Here is a 24,572-nt window from a genome sequence, read left to right on the forward strand (position 1 = left end):
CTCTGATAAGACAAACGCATGTTTTTGAATTAAGGAAATCTTTATATTTCTTATATGAGTATCCTGTCAAACAATAAATTCATGTAAATTATAATTTAGTCTTAGATTCTGCTCTAAAGTATAATTTAGTCTTAAATTGTACATATATATACTTGATAAATTTATACGGTTTTTGGAATCTGACATTTTTGTTCTGTGATGGATACATATATCAAAGATTTTTCTATATTTTTTTTTTAGGTTGAATTCTGGACAAGAACCAGCAAAAATTCATTTCTTGTTTACTTACATATCTGATGTGGATTTCACTTATGATGATGACACCAATGATGACAGCCCAGCCGATATATAACATGAACGTAAGAAATTCCTGGATAAAAAAAAAAAAAAAATTTTTAAATATCAACAATTATCTTAACATCTGACAATATTTCAATTTTTTTAAGTTGCTCCAAACAAGGCATGAAGCCACTTGATTTAAAAAGTTATAAAGGGTAAAATATGATTGACACAAAGACGCTGTTAATTAACTATACCAGAATAATTCATTTTAAGTATCAAAATCCGCCATATTATATAGATTTTCTTATCTTGAGTGTTATTTTCAGTCAATGTAACCTCAGACATTCTTCTATCTTGTGGAACTCAGGAATCTGCACAGAATTTTGAATGGAACTTTCTGTTTAATTTATGGGGGCAGCATGGATAGGTAGAAGCCCTAAATAATTCGCAATTGTAATTCAAATATTGCCTGCACTGAGGTTTGGACTTAACGACTGGAGATGTCTACTGATCTCAGTTTTGTTGCAATAAACTGATTTTTTTTTTTTTTTTTTTTTTAAATCAATATTGTTTAAAAATGTAGCATATTTATTGAAATTACCCAAAGTATTATTCAACGACATTTAACCTCTGATTTCTGACACTGTTAAAAGTTTGACTTCAAAATTAAGAAATCTTTTTGAAGTTGTATCAGTATTGGCAGCAAAATGGCAAACTCCCAGCTCTATAGGACAAAGACCACCTCAACAAGTTAAATGCATTCCAGAAGAACAGTAAATATATAGAAAATAAACTTTTATTCAACAGACAGTATGGATTTAAACAAGCCCATTCTACTGCAGATATCCTAACTGTAATCTCCAAAAATATGTGCTTAGCATATATTTGGCAGGTGAAGCTAGGTCAGAAGCTCTAGATATATCTAAGGCATTTGATAGGGTTTGGCACGACGATCTTCTCTTGAATATCAAATCGTATGGTATTGCTGGAAGTATAATCATCGACATAATCAAATCCTTCTTAGAGAAGAGAAAAATCCAGGTTGTTCTTGATGGTCAGCAAAATTATTCCTGATATTCAAAAATGACCTTCCTGATAAAATTTTCTCGATGAGGATATTTGCTGTTGACACCACGCTCTATAACAGATATGAGGATAGAACTAATAAACACATATCTAAGAGAATTGCTAAAACTCTAGAGGAAGACCTCCAGTCTGTAGTGGAATGAGGCCGTAACTGGTTGGTAATGTTCAATGCTGCCAAGATAAAGCTTATTTCCGTTAATAATTACCAGAAACCTTATCAAGCACTGATTGCCATGGCTAATGATACACTGCCTGAAAGTACTTCCCTCAAGCTCCTGGGGTTAACATTCACAGACAATATGAATTGGAACATACATTGAGGCAAGGAAGGTGGCCTCTCTCTACTGTGCTAGAAGGCTATTCACACCTGAGAGTATCCTGTATCTCTACAAGGCCACAGTCCACCCATGCATGGAATATTGTTGCCACATCTGGGCTGGTGCATCTACCACTAGTCTCTCGCTTCTGGACAGGTTTAAAAAAAAGAGTTGCCAATCTAATAGGTCCTGCACTATCAACTAAACTCCAACCTCTGTCCCATCACCAAAACGTGACATCCTTGTGCCTGTTTTACAAGAATTTCAATGGCAAGTGCTCTGACGAACTTCAAGCACTAATACTCACTTGAGGACAATATCCCCGGCAAACTTGAAAAGCAGCAAAATCCCACCCTATACACTGTAGAGATCCCTAGATGCCATAAAGCCTTCTACTCGAATAGCTTTTTCTCCCAGATTGTTGCACTTTGGAATTCCCTCCTGGACCCCTGCTTCCCTGACTGTACCGACATGCAGAAGTTCAAATATAATGTGAACAAACATCTCGCTGCCCAACTCCCTAAATAGTATCCCTGCAAATCTGGTCCCATATAGCAGCCCCTCACGACTAAGTGGTTCTGTGCCTTGTTTGTGGTGAAATGTCAATTTGGCATAATCACGTTGACATACCAGTTCCTATTAGGTGAGCAACGTTGCATATGGTCAGTACTAAAATGAGGAGTAAAGGAAAGGAGATGATGCAGCTTTAGAAAATGTACAAAACAACTTCCTCTCATACTTTTTCACGAAAATTACCGTATCCTTCAATATACAGCGATGAAAAGAAACCAGTAGATGTATGTGTATATGTATGAAAATATTTAACAGATAAACCTTTAAACTACGAGTCACATAATACTGAAATTAACAGGAAATAGTAGTTACTCAACATCATCATCATGACGGGCTAATTGCCCAGACCAATGCGACTCTTCTTTTCCAAAGTTTCTTGTCTTCCATCAGCTGCCTCAGATCTTCAGGCTATTTGCTGGATGTACGTGGGTAAAGGTCGTCCTTTGCTTGTGCGTCCGTGTCCTGGAGTCCATAGCAATACTCACCAATTCATGTTTGCTCCTCAGACAATGACCAGCAAATCATAGGCGTCTTTCTCTGATGGTATTAGATATGGCAGGTAGGTTGCCATAAAGTTGCTGCTTCGTCCGATGATTTTGCCAAGAGTTATACACTGAGGATAGTTTATAATGAATAAAATCTTTGTTTGGATGGATGAATAGCACATACAGAAATATGCCGGCAAGTTGAAATGCAAAATGTTCATTTCAACTTGTCGGCATATTTTTATTAGTTTTACGCAGGTGCAAATTCAACCATTAGCTAAGCGGTCTAATTTTAAATCTTTTTTTATCTATCTGTCAATAGCTGAAATGGTAAAGAACACAGCTGAAGGACTGAATGTTTTGGTTTCAATACTAGCTGATGGCACTCAAGTTATTCTTTTTTTTTTTAACTTTAGAAATCAGTACTATATATTAGGTACAATATCATATTCAATAAAGAATTTGCTCTGTAATAGTAAATATGAAATCTGCATGAATGAAAATATATTTAAGCGTAGTTTACGACTGGGCGCCCCCCTCCCTCTGATGTTTATACAATTTATTTTGTTTTACCTACTCACTTGTCCCGTGTTACCCCAACATTAAAAATTGCTAAAAAAAAAAAAAAAAAAAAAAAAGGACAAAATGGCACAAAAATCTCACTATGCCCTTAGTCAAGTCAAGTTTTAAAAAGACAGTACACAGAAAATACGCAAATTCAAACATTATTTTTTAAAACAAGAAAAAAAAAATCACATTTTAATGACTAAATCTCTCGTCTGTCATTTTCTGCTTACATTAAGGTCAATGGTCAAGGGACATAATTCAGATTTAATTCACACACAATCATCATAATAATACCAGTTAGAAACCTAAATAAATTGCAACACACCATTTTTGATTTTAGAGAGTCAACCTTGTCTTAGGTTAAACTATCTCATACAAATAAAGAAAACTTACCCAAATTTTGTCAATGAAGATAGCTATGAGCACCATTTGTAAGATTGCTTGGCCGTCGACAATCCTCCATAACCACATCACAATCCACGTACTTGTTAAGTGCAGCGCTTCTGTTTGGTGAGCCTGGATGATGAGAAAGTCAATCAACAAAAACACACATTTTTGATCTCTTAAAAATAAGTTCTTAAAACCTCAAGTAGAACGCCCCCCACCCCTGGAGTAAATGTGGTATTCTGGTGATTGATGATTCTAGTTAAGAGTAGGAGAAACATTTTCTAGTCATGATGACAAAGGGATAACCAAAGACACTCACTTTCCCACAATTTTGAATGGCCTTGTACATTTATTTATAAGACTGTAACAAGAGAATATTCTTATCATTATTTTGACTCTCGAGTATATATCCGACAAAGTTAGACACAGTTAATCAATCAAGAACCACATCACTCTATATAAAAGCATACAAGATATTAACTAATATATACTTGAGAGTCAAAATAATAGTAACAATTTTCTCTTGTCATAGCCCTAACCAATTTATTGCTAATGCAAATTTTTTATATTTCGGCAAATAAATATTTCAAAGTATATTATCCTCCCAAGCTTTACCTTCTGCTTTGAAGTAGTGTTTGGTTTATTGACAATCGCTTAAGGCATACTCACTGAGAAATGCCAACGGAGTTAATCATGACTATGGATTTCCTATCATAAACTGACCATGTGTCCAACTTTGCTGCAATGGGAGAGGAAGCAAGTAAATAATATGACGATAACAATTATGTAATTTTAAAAAAAAAAACAAAAAAAAAAACACTTCTTCATATCAGATTTACTTGAATGACCCAGTAACTAATTTGATGACACCAGGTGACCTGAAATTAACTTGGTAATAAATACTATCATTGGATTCCTTATAAAACTTTATTGAAGGAAAGTCTTGATTCTTGTCCAGAAGTCTCCCTATGTTAAAAAAGCGAAAAAAAAAAAAAAATCTGTATGATGTATGTACCCATGACGAACCAAATAATCATATTCCAAAAATCACATAAATTGATGAAGTAGTTTTATTTTTTATAAAGAAAATCATTTCTAAATGATTAATGTGAATTTGTAGGCATTACAACATAAATCTTGTAAGGTTTGAATTATTGAGTTATTGCCCTTTGTTTTTTTTTTAAATTGCTTTCAAAATGGTGGACAAGACAGTTCCTCTTGTGTTACTCACAAAATTTGATTTTCTTATTTTTAAATAAGATTACTTGATCAATTTATGTAATTTTTGGAGAATATTTTTTGTTTTGTCATGAGTACGTACATCATAAAAAATTTTTAGTTTGGTTTTTTAATATAAAGAAATTCTGGACAAGAACTGGAAAGTCATATCTAACTGTTTCAATGGATAGATGAACACATATTAATTTTAATGTTCTTTCACATATTTACGTGTGTTGAACGATTTTTTTTCAATTGACTTTCAAACTAACCTATCTCTCACCAAGACTTTATATATTCCTCTTTCTCTCAAATTCATACTTCTTACTTCCAGGTTTTCCTTGTCCTTATCCTGCCAACTGATCTTGCTACTTCAATTGCACCTCCATCCACTGAATCAAGAACTTTCATCCATTCTTTCAATGTGACTAAACCAACAAAGTCTCCTGTTCTGCACACATTTTTTTTTTTTTATATATAATGGTCAGATTTAATCTTTCTCTTACGTCATTAGATTTAAGTCTGCCTTTAAGGCATAATAGCATCAATGGAAGATTAAATTCAGACAATATAGGGAGGTGATGTATGCACAACAGGAGATGTTGATTTGGTCACAAGGTGATTCCTTACCCCACCCCACTAAAAAATAAATAAATAAATACATAATACCTATGGAATCCTTTCTGCAACCTGACCATTTTTTTTTTTACTCTTATTTACTGCAAACAAGGCATATTGCCAGTTGGACGTAAGGAACTCCTATTTTGGACCATCTGTACAAGGACACTATGTGAAGAGATAAACAGCAAGATGTCTGTTCACATTAAATTTAAAATTCTACATGTCAGTACAGTCAGGGAAGCAGAAGACCGGATGGGAATTCCAAAGTCTAACAGTTTGAGAGAAGAAACTATTAGAATAGAAGACTTACCTGCATCTAAGGATCTTTACAGTGAAGGGGTGGGAATGTGTTGCTTATCAGGTTATCTGGGGATATTTACACTGAGGGGGGCACAAGTACTAAGAGTTCGTCAGAGGACATTGCATTAAAATACTTGTAAAACAGACACAGAGATACAACATTGTGTCGATGGGATAGGAGTCAGGAATTTGGTTGATGGTCCAGGTCTTATTAGATTGGTTGGTTGGTTGTTTTTGTTTTACGGCATATCGACCTTTTTCAGGTTATTTAATGCCGAATCTAGTTATTTTGAGGAACGATTTTTAATGGAGTATATTTGTTTTTTTAAGTCGGATTCTATTTAACCCATAGTTGGGACCCTAACAGGTACTACCATTCCGGGTCAGAGTGGACCTGGGAGCAATGGCAATTAAAGGGCGGCTCCACACTCCCCAAGGCCCGCAAGGTGGGGCCTCACCATCGGATATAGTTTTAGGTCATATCCAGGACCTTATTAGGTTGGAGACTCCTTTTTAGACCTTGTCTAAGAGGGAGAGAAACAAATGGGAGATTCACCAGTCCAAATGTGACAACAATGCTCCATGCAGTGGCAAATTGTGGCTTTGTTGAGATACAGAATGCTGTCAGATAAAAGTAATTTTCTAGCATGATCGAGAGAGCCCACCATATTCAACGATAAGCACATCTAGATACAACATACAAAATCTTTTCTGGGCACTGCCCTGATTTGGTCCTCTTCAGTTAAGGAATAGTCTAGAAATGGCTCTGATAGACATCATTGTTAAGATAGCCTCACCGATAAAAATCGGGGGGGGGAGTGGGGGCTTAGGGTTCGGAGTGTGTGAATTTGTTATTTACATCTGCGCAACATTGTGTTGAAAATCTTACTTCATATAGAAAATAAATACCAAGGTTCTGAATTTTTTTTAGATGAGAATCAATAATCCGTATCATTTGAACTACTGTTCTCATCTTGAGTGTTATTTGCACAATATTTCAGACAACGTAACCACCAACCTTCTTCAGGTATATCTTGTTGAACTTGGGAACACAGATTTGGAACAGAATCCTTAATTTAATCCACAGGGGGGGGGAGCATGACTGGGTACAAGCTGTAAGTAATTTGCAACTGTATTTTTAGTGTTGCCAGCACCGAGGATTGCACCTTCAACATTAATAGAAATTTAACAAGTACTTTATCCATTACGCCACTAGTCAATACTAGTACTTCATCTGCTAAAATAGGTTTATGGCTCCTTTGGTATAATTCAGTTGTAACTTACTCTTCTGGATATTGAAGGTTTAATACTCTGCAGTAGCCACTAAAAATACAATTGCACATTACTTAGGACCTCTACCAGTCATGGCTGACAGAACGAGGGCATACTACTCCTGTGGGTAAAACAGGTCTGTTCAAAATTCCATGCAGATTCCCGAGTTTGAGAGAAAGACTTCGGAGATTGACAAAATACACATGAAGAAAGTCTGGGGTTACATGGAACGTGCGGATAACACTCAAGATGAAAATGGTATGAATAACAAATAAATAATGAATATTGTATCATTTGAAATTATATTTTTAGATGAGGATTGATAATTTCGATTATGTGGACTATTGTTCTCATCTTGGTTGTTATATTTACATCTTGACAAATATAAATTTCTTCAGGCGCACAGCGTTTCAAATTTGCTAATTTTTATATCGAACTCTGAAACTACACGGAATATCAAACCGAAACCCTTTCTTTAATCAACGGGAAAGGGGGCGGGGGTTAATTCCAAATCAAATTATCCAGAAATTTAGGAGTTTGTCGCAAAATCTTCCACAAGGATGCGTGATGCAGTGGCTAGAATACTTAGTTAAATTCAGTTGTAAAAGTTACTCTTCTGGAGGTTGAAGGTTCAATCCTCAGTGTGGGCGACATCCAAAGTACAACTGAATTACTTAGAACTTATAGTCAATCATATCTATTTTTCTGTTTTTTTTTGTTTTATTTTTACAAAGGTGTCACCATTTATCAAGGCCCAGAGGCCACTTGAGGATATGGGGGGGGGGAATGAGTGTACACAGTAGTCAATGGAAAAATGTCTTAGTAAAATCATTAGTAGTGGCAATTGGTTAAATTGGATTACTTAAGAGAATGGCTCATCAAGAACTTGTTCAAGTTGGACTTGAAGCCAACCATATTGTACCTATTTATTATGCCTCCCCACGGGACAGAGTTAGACACCAGGGTCGTTTTTTAACGTGGAGAAAAGGTACAAAAATAAAAATTGTCTCAGTCGTGAAGGATTCCTTCTCCACCGAAAGAGAACAAGAAATAGAAGTGCAGCATCTGAAGAACAGATACTACACATTGTAATCAGTTGAAATGATGGAACAAAAGCATGCTACTCCCATGGATTAAAGAACGGGTTCTGTGCTGATTCCGGAGTCTGACAAGATACACGTGAAGAAGGGCAGAGGTCACACTGAGCAAAACAATGTGCAAAAAACACTGAAGATGAGAATGAAACAATCCAAATACTATGAATTTTAGATCCATAGTATTTGGATTATAAGAATTATCCGTATAGATTGTTCAAACGACCATTCTCAGCATGGTTATTTTCGAAACGTTTTTGCCAATGGAACCTTTGAATTTCAGGAGCATTTTTTAAACTTGGAAATCCCTACATCGAAATCTTGAACCTGTACAAAATTTATTTAATCCATGATGGTAGCTTGTTCTTATTCCGTCAACCATAATCAGATAGAAATAACAAAAATTAAATTTCTAATAATCATGGCCTTTAGTAAGGATTGAACCTTCACCCTCCAGAAGACTTATTTAGAACTGATGACCATGAGACTAGATTAGAATATCAAGCTGAATAATCCAAATTATCAACTTTTTGAAAACTAATCTCAATAAAAATTCACTGATGCAGTAATTCGCACCAAATTTTAACTTCAATGTATTCTCTCAGCTGCCAAATGGTCTACTTGCTATCCTCCCCAATTCATCCTTCTTAACGCAGTTATTCCCCACATATGCAAATTAATGTCTTCACATCTTACAAACAACATGACCCCATGATCTTTGAATATCATTTCATATCACAGTCCTTTACACAGCTCGCCACTAGCATCTCTAACCCTTCACAAATGGTCAGACACAACTAACATCCATCACACATGGCCAGACACAACTAGCGCCCCTTACAGATGGCCAGATACAATCATGCACGGCCAGACACAACTAGCGCTCATCATACACGGCCAGACACAATCAACGCCTGTCATACACGGCCAGACACAACTAACGCACATCATACACAGCAAGATACAGCTACTGCCATCAAGGCCACAGGAGAGACAACCAAGCAAAAACAAAAAAAAAACTAAGCAAAATTCATCCCAAAGCAGCAAAACTGAAGCTTGCCTGCCAGGACATATATATATATATATATATATACACACACACAAATGTAGGCAAATTTGGGCACATTTTATTGTTTGGAAAATATAGGTTCTTTTTTACTAATTGTCATAAAATATTAACCATAGAATATTATAATCTTCAAAAAGCCTGCAAATGTCCATGTAGTTTCGTCCCATAGAACCAAAGATATGAACATTTTAATATTCAATTTGGCTACTAGTATAGATAGATATACCACCTTTTTTGACAATTTTATCAGTTCAAAATCTCAGCGACTATTGATCAGAATTTAACAAATAAAGGCTTGTTGGAAAGGTAAAATCTGAATTGTGTAGTGGGTTATGTGACATTTGTCTTTATGTTCACACATCCAAAATCTATTTTTGGCACGTTTTTACAGCCATAAAATATTTCAATCATAGTCATTTATTTTCTTAATTTTGCATATGAATTACAAAATATCTGATATTTCCCCAAAACTTTTGGCCTTGATCGAGGGAAGACTAAAACTTGCTGCTATGGTTTCAAATTATCTGAAATAACAGCAAGGGGAGACTTGATTCCAAATATTTCTCATATGTTATATCTCTCCTCTTTGGTTTTCATACATAAAATAAATTTCACAGTGTATAAGGATTGATACTGGAGATATTCATAATCGTACCCTATTTCCAAAAGAGGGGGGGATATAACATATGAGAAATATTTGGAATCAAGTCTCCCCTTACTGTTATTTCAGATCATTTGAAACCATAGCAGCAAGTTTTAGTCTCCCTCCCCCCCATCAAGGCAGAGAGGTTTTGGGTATTATATTATATTATTGTAAACACGCACGCACGCATGCAAGTACTTACTTTATCTTGAACATCTGAAATAGGCACTTGAAGAATGGCAGAAAAACGTTCCACAGTTTTGTCCCATGAAAAGGAGGAAAGCGCTAGCAAAGTGCCAAAGCTAAAAGTCCTGCAAAAGGCTAACCAGCCACTTACATAGCCGTTTTTTTTACCGTTTCCCATCGCATTTTCAACTGGTTTGGTGCACGGTAGAATGTCTTGCATCTGTTTCGGGGGCGGGTACCTGCACACGTAGAAGGCTATACCGATGCACATGGCCGTACCTCCACTCAAGTCACAAACAGAGTCTACTAGATAGCCGCTCGAATCCCGGTGGGACCTGTAGATGTGACCGGCGCCGACATGTGAGCGGTACACGACCCCGTCAAAGGCATCAAGGAAGCACCTGAACTGGAAGATGAGGACGCCCATACGTCTATTATAAAGCATTTCCGAAGCAATGAGCTTGGCAGAGATGATGGCAATGATGACATGGGCAAGGCTGATCATGTTGGGCGTAATAAAATAGAAGACATGGCTAAATTGGGTAATCTCATCAAAATACTCTGCGATTGGGGTGATGATGTAATGGTCCACTTGATCGGTCATCAGCAGCTTGACAGTTAATGGGCGAAATGGTGAAAAGCTGCCTAATTTCTTTTCGTTCAGCACAGACTTCTGCAGGGTGATATATAAAATTATATCCATTATTAAAAAATAGACAAAGAAAATGAGACCGGTGATGAAGAATCCGTTCTTATCCTTACGCAGTGCTTGAAGGGAGGCCATGGTGGTGGTAGTGATGTTTGAAATAGTGAACAGCAGTGATGGAAATGGTGGGGGGGAGTAGCGTGGTCACTGCGATGTGCACAGGACAACGATTAAAGCTTGTCACTTACATCCTTCTTATAACTAGACCATTGGTAATGCTTTACAACTCCACACCTGCAAAAAATAAAATAAAATTTTTTTAAATAATAATATGACCTTCTGATTAATTCATATAAAGTAAGAAAATATCAAGTTGATAAGAAAGTTCTTGTGGTTTTTAACTTTTAAATTCAAATGAACATGTCTCGACTCAAACAAAAAATTATTTATCAAAACAGGCACCATCAGAATCAACAGTTTTGTCAATGAAAAACAAGTGTATTTAAAAACTTGTGTTCTGATGATCATGAAGTCGCTGAAGGAGTTTTTGATATTGCTTAGTTTATTTAAGCATTTCTCATGCAGAAAGCTGTCGAGATGCTTGAAAAAGTAATAGTCGGTAGGTAAGAGGTCTGGAGAATATGGCAGATAAGGCAGATTTTCATAGCCTAATTCATTCAATTTCTGCAGTTGGGCATTGTTATGTATGAGAATTGGGCATTTTCTGTTTACTAATGCTGAGTGTTGTTGTTGAAGTTTCTGATGCATTTCATCAATTTGTTGACAGTAGTTCACTGCCATAATAGTTTCGCCTGCTTTCAAAAAACTCTGATGGATGATACTGGTTGCAGACCACCAAACAGTCAGCATGACCTTCTTTTGGTACAACTCTGGCTTTGGGAAGTGTCGTAGAGCTTCGTCGGCGTCTAATCACTGGGCTGAGCGTTGCCGGTTGTCATAACAAACCCACTTTTCATCGCAAGTCACAACCCGGTCAAGTTACGGGTCATTCTTGTTGCGTAAAAGAAGGGAAGATGACATTTAATAACAGCGTTTCTTTTTGTTGTTGTTCAATTCATGAGGAACCCATTTATCAAGTTTTTCGTCTTCCCAATCTCAGAAGCAGGTTCTCGAACAGTTGTGCATGGATTGGCTCTTAATTGATCATTCATCATCTTCAAGACCTTCGTTGCCACCATGAAATTTCTTAAACCACCACTGTGCTGTGTGTTCCGTAGTGGTTCCTGGGCTAAATGCTTCGTTGATATCGTGAGCTGTTTCAGCAGCTTTTCAACCTAGCTTGAATTGAAATAAATTTGTGTGAATTTGCTTCCCCCCCCCCCATCAACGTTCTGAAAAGAGATAATCGTTTTAAAACGATTGTAATTTAAACAATTAGATAGAGCAAAAAACACTCTTCCACATGATATATAAAGTAAAGTTATAACGAAAGCTTATTTAAAAATACATCATTTGAAATCAAAATTTAAAAATCTGCAAGAACCTTCTTGTAAACCTAATACATTATACAACCTAATAATATTATATGTGTATACATGAAATAATAATTATAATAATAATAATGGTAATGATAATCTATAAATATAAATTCACTAGCAGGGAGACCTGATATTGCCTGGGATTGAATGATGAGCAATGAATGTTTCACACTCCCATATTTTTATTGTCATCAAAATTGGGGAAATCGTTCACTTTTCAATCAAATCATTTGATTGCCTACTCTTGATTAGGATCCACCGTGGTGCACCGGGAGGCAGCTTCACGTTTTCCCACAGTAACAGTCTACAATACATTGTAGTCTACATTGCATTGTAGAGAACCTATTGTTGATTTTATCACTTTTTTTTTTATATATATAATGGCTTGAATTAAAGTTTAAAATGCAAAAGTCAAGTATCATGCTTCAATTGTGTTTCACTTTCATTCATTTTGAATGTGCCCCTGTCATATGAAAGAACCTACTGTTGATTTTATATACCTTGCCTTACTGCTTGTGTGGTGATAATGGCTTAAATTTAATTTAAAATGAAAACGTCAATCATATCTTTGTTTCAACTATTATATAAAAGTCACTTTGTGTGTGTGTGTGTGTTCCTCATAGGCTCCGAAACGGCTGAGCCTATCTTTTGCAAATTTCACACAAAGCTAATTTATATATCTAGCAGTGTTCTTAGATACGTTTTGTACAGAAATTCTTCCAATAAATATAGAAAAAAAATCCGATCTTAAAAATAGCTTTTCGCTCTTATAGATAAAAAAGAATAATTTTTACAAGGGAATATTTTACGTTACACCAGCCAAGGGAGATAAAATTTCAGCAAATCATTTCTTAAAAAAAAAAATAAATAAAAAAACAAAAAAAAAAAAAAACAGATTTATTATAATCTGGAGATATAGTGGTAGAGCATTTTGACTACAGATCGAATGATCCTTTGTTCAAACCCGGGTGTACCTCACCATTTTATTTTATTTTTTCTTATTAATGAATTCAATTAATGATAAAGATGTACCATTTAAAATCGCTGCAAATCATTTCTTCATTTGCATATTTTAAAACTAAACATTAATCGGAAGTGATTTCTCCAGGGCATTTATCGTCAAACCCAAATGACAGCCGACATGATATTGTAAACACAGATGGAATTCGATGAATGACATAATCATTACTTAAAAAAAATTTTTTTCTTTTTGCAAAGTAGTCCAATGGGCAAATAATTCCTTGTAATATATAATAATCAATAGAGGATTGATTTTAATACATACGCAATCTGCATGAATTCAAATATCATGTTTAAATGTACCATACAACTGGGCAACGCCCGGCTGCCAGCTGATATATGTACGAGTTCAGACAATTAAAATTTGAACATTTTGTGGCATTGTAATCGGGAAAATTTTTGCATCCTTTCCGATGCCAAAAACATTTTATTATTATTATTTCTTTGTTTGTTTTTGTTGAAAACTTGATTTCCCATTGTTGGTACTCATAATAAACACTTATTGATTTTAATTTACCAGTAAAACTAGAATCTATACATTCCCGCCTCCTTCATGTGTGTATTTTTCCGTTTGCAAAAATATCTGCACCTATTACACGGGTTTTTAATGTTAAAAAAAAAAAAAAAAAAAAATTTTAATTTTAAAAATTAAAAAAAAAAAAAAAAAAAAAATACAACTTTATACCTGAATATTTAGAAATTTAGCAGATTCCAGAATTGGTAACTGGATCAGAATCAGAAATTTAAAGCAGAATCAGTAATTCGTATTATTTGGATTCATTGAGCTACTGTTCTCATCTTGAGTGTGATTTTCACGTTCCGCTCGATGTAACCGCAAGATGAGAACAGTAGTCTGATGATTCCAAATAGTACGAATCACCAATCCTCATCTCAAAAATTTAGAAAAGTCAGAATCAGTAATTGTATCTGAATCAGGAAGGGTGAGGCATATTCTTAGAACCGTCCCTTTATATATATAGATAGAGAGAGAAACATAGATATATACACTGCTGATCAAAAATTTAAGACCACTTAAAAATCTTTAAAAAGAAACCTTTTTTTTTTTAAGGATAGATTTTAAACTCTTCTAACTTAAGGTTACTAATACTACAATCTAAAAGGTTATGGAAACAAAAAGGTACATTCCAAAAATTTTATTTAAAAATTTGTATTTTTATTACACATGATCAAAATTAGGAGACCAAGGGTATAAATTGTTAGATTTATAGTAATTCTAATGGATTTTGTTTCAGTTAGAGATTAGCAATCACTGTGTAAAGGTGTTACCATGCCTAAAGTAAGAAAACTAACCGAAGTTGAGCGCTCTCGAATTCTAGGATTCCATAAGCAAGGTTTGTCACAGGGAGCGATAGCAGCTAAGGAAAATCGCAGTAAAACTGTTATTTGCAACTTTCTAAAGAACACTGAGAATTATGGAAAAGCAAAATCCTTTGGTAGAGTCCCCAAAATTTCTCCTGCATTGAGTAGGAGAATCAGACAGGTTGTTATGACATCCTAACTGCAATCTCTGAACATATATACCATTCACTGGACAAAGCAGGGGAGGGTAGAGCGGTAATTATAGATATATCTAAGGCTTTTGACAGGGGATGGCATTAAGGTCTTCTCAGGAAAATCAGATCATACGGTATCACTGGACGAATACTTAACATAATTAAATCCTTCATAGATAAGAGAAAAATCCAGGTTGTCCAAACAATATGACATAAATGCGGGAGTGCCTCAGGAGTCTATCCTTGGACCTCTATTATTTCTAATATTCATAAATGGTCTCCCTGACAAAATTGTCTGTGAGATGGGTATATATGCTGATGACACCACACTCTATAATAGACACGATAGGAAAATAAATGAACACATATCTAAAGAAATGGCAGAAACACTAGAGGATGACCTCTAATATGTAGTGGAATGGGGACAAAAATGGATGGTCACATTCAATGCTGCCAAGACTAAACTTGTTTCCTTCTATAATTACAAGAAACCATCTCTACCACCAATAGCAATGGCCACAGACTCTTTATCTGAAAGTACATCTTTTAAACTCTTCGGCCTAACGTTAATAGGAAACATGAGTTGGAACAATTACATTGAGAGCATTGCCAGGACCGCTGCACAGAAGGTAGGCTCTCTCTACCGTGCTAGAAAGCTACTAACACCCGAAAGTATCCTGTATCTCTATAAGGCCACCATTTGCCCATGTATGGAGTATTGTTGTCATATTTGGGCTGGTGCACCTGCTACTAGTCTCTCCCTCCTAGACAAGGTTCAAAAGAGAATCGCCAACCTGATAGGCCCTGAACTGTCATCTCAGCTTCAGCCTCTGTCTTATCGACGAAATGTTGCATCCCCTCTGCCTGTTCTACAAGTACTTTAACGATGAATCCTCTGACGAACTGCAAGCACTTGTACCCCCCCAAACCCAACAAGCAGCTAAATCCCAACCCTTCACAGTAGAGATCCCTAGATGTAAGAGCCTTCTACTCCAGTAGTTTCTTCCCTAGAACCAATAGACTTTGGAATTCCCTTCCGGGTACCTGCCTCCCCAACTGTACTGACATGTAAAAGTTCAAGTGTAAAGTGAACTGACATCTTGCTGCCCAACTCCCTACATAGTAACCCTGTAGCTTATGTTACTGGTAGTAGCGCCCCCCCCCCCGGACATAAAAAATGGCAATGTGCCTTGTTTGGTGTGAAAATATAATTAAAAAAAAAAAAAAAAAAAGTGAGTGAGAGAATTAAAGATGGAAGATAAATAATGAGGTAGTAAAGTAGGCAAGTGGACGTTTTTCATTTTGTTTGTTTTGTTGTTCCTAATATAAACAATTATGGAAAGGATGACCAACTAAGAGGAAGTGAACTGACCGGTAAATAGAAAACGATCATGTTACACTTATGAGACGGAGGGTGAGGAGGGAAGAGAACGCGCCTAAAAAGTGGCAACCATTTCTCCATGGGAATTAAGTTGTTTAAACCAACAGATGATAATAACTAGAGAGTGCGGAAGGGCTACATGCTGACAAAATAAAAGATTGAGAGAGAGAGAGAGAGAGAGAGAGAGAGAGAGAGAGAGAGAGAGAGAGAGAGAGAGAGAGAGGTAGATAGTTAGAGAGAAGAGTAGATAATAGCGAAAGAGTGGAGAGAAAGAGTTAAGGGTATATAAATAGAGAGAGAGAGGACAGAGAGAGAAGGGTATATAAATAGAGAGAGAGAGAAGGGTATATAAAGAGAGAGAGAGAGAAGGGTATATAAAGAGAGAGAGAGAAGGGTATATAAAGAGACAGAGAGAAGGGTATATAAAGAGACAGAGAGAAGGGTATATAAAAAGATATATATATATATATATATATATATATATATATATATAGAGAGAGAGAGAGAGAGGGGTATATATAGAGAGAGAAGGGTATATAAACAGAGAGAGAGAGAGAAGAGTATATAAATAGAGAGAGAGAGAGAAGGGTATATAAATAGAGAGAGAGAGAGAAGGGTATATAAAGAGAGAGAGAGAGAAGGGTATATAAAGAGAGAGAGAGAGAGAGAAGGGTATATAAAGAGAGAGAGAAGGGTATATAAAAAGATTATATATATATATATATATATATATATATATAGAGAGAGAGAGAGAGAGAGAGGGGGGGTATATAAATAGAGAGAGAGAGAGGGGGGGTATATAAATAGAGAGAGAGAGAGAGAAGGGTATATAAACAGAGAGAGAGAGAGGAGAGAGAGAATGTTGGAGTTGTCTGCATGGCAAGCAAGAAAGCTAATCTGTTTGCCTCCAACTCTACTTTGGATTCTGCAAACCACTTCCTCCCAGATTTTCCTCTGCAGATAGAAATCAAATCAAACTATTTGATCTGAAAATCCTCTCTTTTCAAGTACATGATATCATAAAAAAACAGACACCTCAAAAGCATGTTTTGGGTTGGGGTTTTTTTTTGTTTTTTTTTTATACAAAGTCACCACTTATCAAGGCTCAGAGGCCACTCAAGGATAAGAGTTAATAAATGTACACTGGTCAATGGGACAATGCTGTAATAATTATTAGTATTGGAAGAAATTTGGTAAAATGGATTACGTAAGGGGAATGGCTCATCAAGAACTTGTTTACGTTGAACTTGAAGACGGCCATATTAGGTCAGTTGGAAAGCAGACAAATGGAAGAGAGTTCCACACGCATGCAGTTCTAAGAAAGAAGCTTTGTTCTTGGAATCTACATTTAGGTTTAGGTATAGATAAAGAGTTAGGGAAATTATTGATACTGGTTTCAACTAAACGAGTGTTTCTCGTGAAAGTTTGGCGAGAGAGGATCATAGATTGGAACTCAGACGAGCACTTGCCATGAAAATAACGATAAAACAGACAGGCATGCAACGTCTCTTCTGCGAGAAAGAGGTTGCAGAGAAGAGAAAAGCGCATCTCCCACTAGACTATGAAGTCTATTTTGAACTTTGTCAAGGCAGGATACGGTCTTTCTAGCAGCTCCTGCCCAGATATGACAACAGTACTCCATCCTTGGGCGTACCTGGCTCTTATATAGGTAAAGAATTGCATTAGCAATGAGATATCTACTGGATCAATAGAAGGATCCCACCATTTTCCCAGCGACCTTGGCAATAGATTTGATGTACATGTTCCATTTCAGATCAGGAGCTTGCCAAAACATGGAGCCTCCCCAAGATAACAGCTATTCATTTCACATGATGCCAGACAGGGGATCAGAGCATTAATGATGTAAAGACAGAAGCTTGGTTTTAGATGCATTAAAAGTAACCAGCCACCGCTTTCCCCATTGTACCACATGCTCAAGATCAGAGGAGAGAGAATCAGAGAGAACTTGGTCGTTTACGGTCTTTGATGTATTGCCATAGATGGTAGTGTCATCAGCATAAATGTCTACGAATGATCTAAGGATATGATTTGGAAGATCATAAATGTAGATTAGGAAGAAACTTGGGCCCAGGATGGACCCCTAGAGACTCCAGCATTAATACTGTGGGCTTCTGATTTCTGCCCATCAACCACTACTCTTATGAACCTATCAGAGGGAAATGATTTAATCACTGAGAAGACATTTCCAGCTATACCGTAACTGGAGATCTTGTGAAGTAGACCTTTATGCCATACTTTATCAAAGGCCTTTGATATGTCAAGAGTAACTCCCCTAGAAAGGAAGCCACCGGCAAGAGATTCATTAATCCTATGAGATATAACCGTAAGCATATCTGCTGTAAATCTAGCGGAATGGAAACCATATTGTATGTCACTAAGAAGTTTATTTTTGCTGAGGTGATTGACTACTTCTCTATTTAACAGATTCTAGCAACTTACTCATGACGCACAGGTGACTTATTGTCCTGTACTGAGAAGGAGATAACCGATTACCTGAATTCTTAAATACAAGGCATACTGATGAGGTTTTTCAGGGTGTTGGAAAGCAATTCTCCTCAAGACAAAGCTTAAACAGCTTTATAAGTATGGGAGCTAGTTCTGGATTGAACGTTTTTTTTAGCATATATAACTATAATAGGAATGCCGTCAGAGCCAGTTGCTTTACTGGAATCAAGGTTTTTGATTAGCTTGGCAACATCATGCACAGATTTTTGTATGTCACATAGTGTTTTCTGATACAGGAGGAAATATTGGGGGTTGACGGTTTTGGTTGCATAGGGTAGAATTAACTGCAAAGTTCTTGGCAAAGAGTTTGGCTTTGTCTGATGCTGACGAGATTATCTCAGGTCCATGGATAATAGTTGGGATAGAGCACACACTATTGTTCACTGGTTCTGATCTAATCCCGGTTGTACTATTTAAAAATGCTCTGCTGAGGTTTCTTCTGTTTTCTCTAAACTTTTCAACAAATGCTTCAATGAATCTTGCTTTCCTGACTGCTGGAAAATTGCTTGTGGTACCAGTTTACAAGAATTCTGGTGAAAGAACTGACCCATTAAATTATCGCACCATTAGCCTCCTTCCTTTTTTCACCAAAATATTTGAGTCCATAATTAAGCTCTAGTCCACCATCTCACAGCTACTAAACTTCTGTCCGACCAACAGTATGGATTGCATTAGCAATGAGATATCTACTGGATCAATAGAAAAGCGCATCTCCCACTAAGGCCTTTGACAGGGTATGGTATGATGCTCTTCTCATGGTGGGATCCTTCTATTGATCCAGTAGATATCTCATTGCTAATGCAATCTATACTGTCAAGCCCGTTCTACTGCAAATATCCTAACTATAACTTCTGAACATATATTGCATTGGATAAAGCAAAGGAGGCTAGTGCAGTAGCCCTAGATATATCTAAGGCCTTTGACAGGGTATGATATGATGCTCTTCTCATGAAAATTAAATCCTATGATTTTGGACGAATTATTTAGCATTAATAATCCTGGACGAATTATTTAACATTAATAATCCTGGACGAATTATTTAACATTAAATTCTTAAATAAGAGAAAAATCCAGGTTGTCCTCGATGGTCCTATGTCAAAACAATATGATATAAATGCATGTGTACCCCAGGGGTTGATCCTTGGACCTTTATTATTTCTTATATTCATAAATGACCTCCCTGATAAAAATGTCTATGGGTATTTTTGCCGATGACACCATGCTCTATAACAGACATGAGGGGAAAACGAATGAACATGTACCCAAGTCAATGGCACAAGCACTAGAGGAAGACCTCCAGTCTGTAGTGGAATGGGGACAAAAATGGATGGTCACATTCAATTCTGCCAAGACTCAGCTTCTTTCCCTTAATAACTACAAGAAACCTGTTCAGCCACTAATAGCTATGACTAATGATACATTACCTGAAAGTACTTTGTTCAAACTCAGCTGAACATCATGGGAACAGGAGTTGGAACAGATACATTGAAGGCATTGCTAAGGCTGCTGGAAAGAAGGTGGGCTCTCTCTACCATGCTAGAAAGTTACTTACGCCTGAGAGTATCTTGTACCTCCACAAGGTCACCATTCGCCCATGTATGGAGTATTGTTGTCACAATTAAGCCGGTGCATCTGCTGTTAGTCTCTCCCTTTCACACAGGGTTCAAAAGAGTCGCCAACCTAATAAGTCCTGCACTATCAGCTAGGCTTCAGCCACTGTCCCATCAACGAAATGTTGCATCCCTCTGCTCATTTTACAAGTATTTTAATGGTGGATGCTCTGACAAACTACAAGCCCTTGTGCCACCTCGACGGAAATACATTCGACAAATCCGACAAGCAGCAAAATCCCACCCCTACACATTAGAAATCCTTAGATACAAGAAAGCCTTCTACTGATAGTTTATTCTAGACTTTGGAATTCCCTTCCAGGTTCCTGCTTCCCTGACCGTACTGACATGCAGAAGTTCAAGTGTAATGTAAACAGACATCTTGCTGCTTAACTCCCTACTTAGTACTCTTAAAAGTTATGTCCCAGATAGTAGCCCCCTACATTAAAGTGGTACTTTGCCTTGTTTGGGGTAAAAATGTAATAAAAAAAAAAAGAAAAAAAAAAAAGAGAATGGGGGGGGGGGAAGAGTGAGAAAAGAAGAGACAGATTTTAATCCAGTTTTACATCAGAGCAAAAATATTTAAAACATTATACAAAATGATTCAGAATTCTTGCTGGAAAAAGGTTCCAACTGTGTAATGGAGTTAAAAGCCATTAAGCATTTCTCTGCTTGATACATTTTTGTACAAGTAACTTAAAAGTGGAGAGTTGACATTTTTTTTTTTTTTTTAATCTAACTACAGAATCGTTTGTTTTTGTTTTTTTACAATCATTTTAATACTACTTAATACATTTTTTTTTAATTTAAAAAAAAAAAGAAAAAAAAGAAAAGAAAACGATATCGGTTTTAAAAAATCCAAATCCGAATCTTCCAAAGATGCCGAACTGCAACTTTCTACATTTCTGAATTTTCGAGATAAGGATTTATTATTTGTATTATTTTAATTGTAATTCATTATTGAGATGAGTATTATTTATTAATTTATTTATTAATTGCGGACTATTATTCTCATCTTTATTGGTTGTTGTTTCACAACGTTTCGGCCAACTATTCCTCTGGCCTTCGTCAGGTGGTAACCGCGACGGATAGGAACTTCGAATCTCCTAACTGCATTCTCAGCAATCACTGACATCCGTAGTTGTTGTCATCTCACTACGTTTTTGGCCAAGTAAACCTCTGGCTGGCTTTGGGTAGGATTGAAACCGCTATCTTCAGGCAATTCTCATCTGGAACCGTAGAGATTCAACGTCTCTATCAACTGCGCTATGGGCCTCAAAAGGTTCTATTGAAAATTCGAGGCCCGTGGCGCAGTTGATAGAGACGTTGAATCTCTACAGTTCCAGATGAGAATTGTCAGAAGATAGCAGTTTAAATCTTACCCAAAGCCGGCCAGACGCTTACTTGGCCAAAACGTGGTGAGACAACAACAACTATGGATGGCAGTGATTGCTGAGAATGCAGCTGGGAGATTCGAAGTTCCTATCCGTCGCGGTTACCACCTGACGAAGGCCAGAGGAATAGTTGGCCGAAACGTCGTGAAACAACAACTAATAAAGATGAGAATAATAGTCCGCAATAAATAAATTAATATAAGGATTTATTATTCGTATTATTTGGATTCTTTGGACTATGGTTCTCATCTTCAGAAAGACATGTGGAGTAGTGGATCAAGTATTTGGTGAAATTCGATTGTAAAGCTACATTCTTCTGGAGGGTGAAGATTCAATTCTCAAAGTATGATTGCAAATTACTTTGAACTTCTGACGGAATAAGAGCATGTTAACTTGTGAATAACAAAGGGTTCTATTGAAAATTTTGTGCAAATTTCTGCGTTTGACAGAAAGATTTCAGATTTCAACTAGATAAACCTAAGAGAGATTATATCGACTGAAACACTGAAAATAATACTCAAGATGAGAACGGTAGTCCGAAGAATACAAATAATATGTTCAATTTTCTATCTCAGAAGTGTGAAGTCAAAAAAACAAAAGGGACTGACAATAAACATAGACAGAAAACATGGAATAGTCATCATAGTTGAAAATGTCTAGGCTTTCATACGAATTTCATATTGAATCAATTTTTAACAAAAGAAATGTTTTGGAAAAAGGACAAAGAACAAAGTATTAAAAAAATATATATTTTAACACAAAATTTACACGCTTTCAATAAGATTATTCTTTATTATTTAAATGCAACGTAATTGATTTCACCCCCCTCCCCAATAAACATTTTTTATTTTTATTATATAATTTTTTCTACTATCAACAGCTGGTTTGTAAAATAAAGAGGGAAAAATGCCCAACAATGCTGATAACAGTCGGTAGTGACTTGGTGGTTGATTTTCGTATCTAGTCTAGCTACATTGAGATGATAAAAAAGTTGTCAGTGAAGAGATATATATCTATATATATTAGCAGGCCACCTGGCATTGCCTGGTCGTAAAATACACTTAAATATGATATTTTGATTAATGCAGATTTTGTATTCATTACCATACTAGCCTGAGTGCCCGGGTGTTTGGAGATGTGTGTTGAGCAAAAAAAGAAAAAAAAAAAAAGGGGTTTTAGGCAGGCAGGCTCGAACCTGCTCCACGAAGGAGGAAAAGAATGTGAAAAGAAAAAAATGTGACCTCTTTACTATTGCATTCATCACCAAACCGGAAGTAGCAAAGGTTTAAATTAAGGCTAGTCAATCGAAATGAGGGGATGACTTTCGAAAATATTGACGAAAAAAAAAGCGACCCCTCTCTGTAGAAAAGGGGCCAGTTGAGGATGAAAGAATTAATGTTTTTAGCCAATTTTTCGATATTTGTTGTCCGAAGGGTCGTGCTGCAAAAAAATAGTGATCTCATGAAAATCCGTCGCCTGTGTCAAAAGTTTTAGGCAGATATACAAACATACATTTAAACAGACAGGTGAGATTTTTATTATTAGATATTGGACCCAATATATAGTAATGATTTTTAAAAAAATAAAAAAAAAAATAAAGACTCATGCGCCCCCACGAAAAATTGAAACCAAACCATTTCGATTTTGATTTACTTTTTCCTTTGACATTAATGCCTGACCTATGAAGATATGTTACTGCAAGGCTAAAAATTAAAACATGAACCAATAGCTACGTTATGCATGCATATTCACAATGCCGTCGTTCGACCTTCACCTGGCAAATTTCATTTTTTTAATTTCCCCACTTTTGTACCAATTTTTCCCCATCTAAAACCCAAATATAAAGTTTCATGTTGGTTCAAATACCTTATATATGAAGTTTCATGTCTGTAGACCAAAAACTGAGAGGAGTTTGGTAGGCAAAATTTTTTAAACAAATATATATTCACATACATAAATATATATAGAAAGAGGTTTGTGCTTACTATAACCTTTTTACGCAAATATTACGCAAGTATAAATCATGTAGAATATTTGCATGACTATAATTACACGTAATAGTTAACTAAAGATGATCATCCCATCAGAAAACGGAAAAAAACTAATAAGGAATTAATTAAAATGGATGTTTAAAAGAATATGCAAATTCGCTAGATCTTTTACTCGTGAATGCAATTCCACGACCACTATATATAACAAAGTTGTATTTTCATTTTAAATAAATAGAAAAAAAAGGGGTTTCTCACATGAATATCAATCCACAAAAAATACCAAATTCATAGGAGTATAGATATACATATATATATATATATATATATATGGGCTATAACCTTTTCATCTTAAATCCCACACAATTATGCAGAATGTAGAAACTATACAGAAATAGAATTGAACATAATGAAACAAACCATTTAATAAGAAACTATAAACATAAGTAATTAATTAACGCTCTTTTTTCAAAGGAATATGCAAATTAGTTAACTTTCATATTGTTCCTATTTACAATGCCCCCCCCCACGGGACAGAGTTAGACACCAGGGTCGTTTTTTAATGTGGAGAAAAGGAACAAAAATAAAAATTGTCTCAGTCGTGAAGGATTTCTCCTCCACTGACAGAGAACTTTCATATTGTTGCTCATATATCCATTACTGAGTATATTAAAAAGACCATTTTAATAATTTTTTAATCGAAAATGTAGGCTTTTAATATCAATGTCAGAGCGAGACAAAAAAAAAAAAAAAAACTTTACATTATATATATATATATAGTTAGTTATAAAATATATATGGCGATTAAGCTACACTGAATATTCCGCGTTTCATCCATATTCAGTGTAGCTTAATCGCCATATATATTTTATAACTAACTAGCTCTACCTACGT

General features: G+C 35.8%; 1 protein-coding gene across 6 annotated transcripts in view; it reads right to left on the reverse strand.

The window, feature by feature from the left end:
- Positions 1–24,572, reverse strand: part of LOC145248128 (ceramide phosphoethanolamine synthase-like) — a 233,987-nt gene that overhangs the window by 24,580 nt on the left and 184,835 nt on the right. For all 6 annotated transcript variants that reach the window (XR_013863329.1, XM_080109942.1, XM_080109940.1 and 3 more), the window contains exons 2-4: positions 10,117–11,040; positions 3,704–3,826; positions 290–370 (exon numbers count right to left, since the gene is read on the reverse strand). Coding sequence is in view for 5 of the 6 variants with exons in the window: in XM_080109942.1 (XP_079966068.1) it covers positions 290–370; positions 3,704–3,826; positions 10,117–10,884 (972 nt within the window). In the remaining variant the exon portion in view is untranslated. The remainder of the gene's footprint in view (positions 1–289; positions 371–3,703; positions 3,827–10,116; positions 11,041–24,572) is intronic.

This window comes from Euprymna scolopes, chromosome 26, assembly GCF_053919585.1.
Source record: "Euprymna scolopes isolate OS-2025 chromosome 26, ASM5391958v1, whole genome shotgun sequence".
Classification (NCBI taxonomy): Eukaryota; Metazoa; Mollusca; class Cephalopoda; order Sepiida; family Sepiolidae; genus Euprymna; species Euprymna scolopes.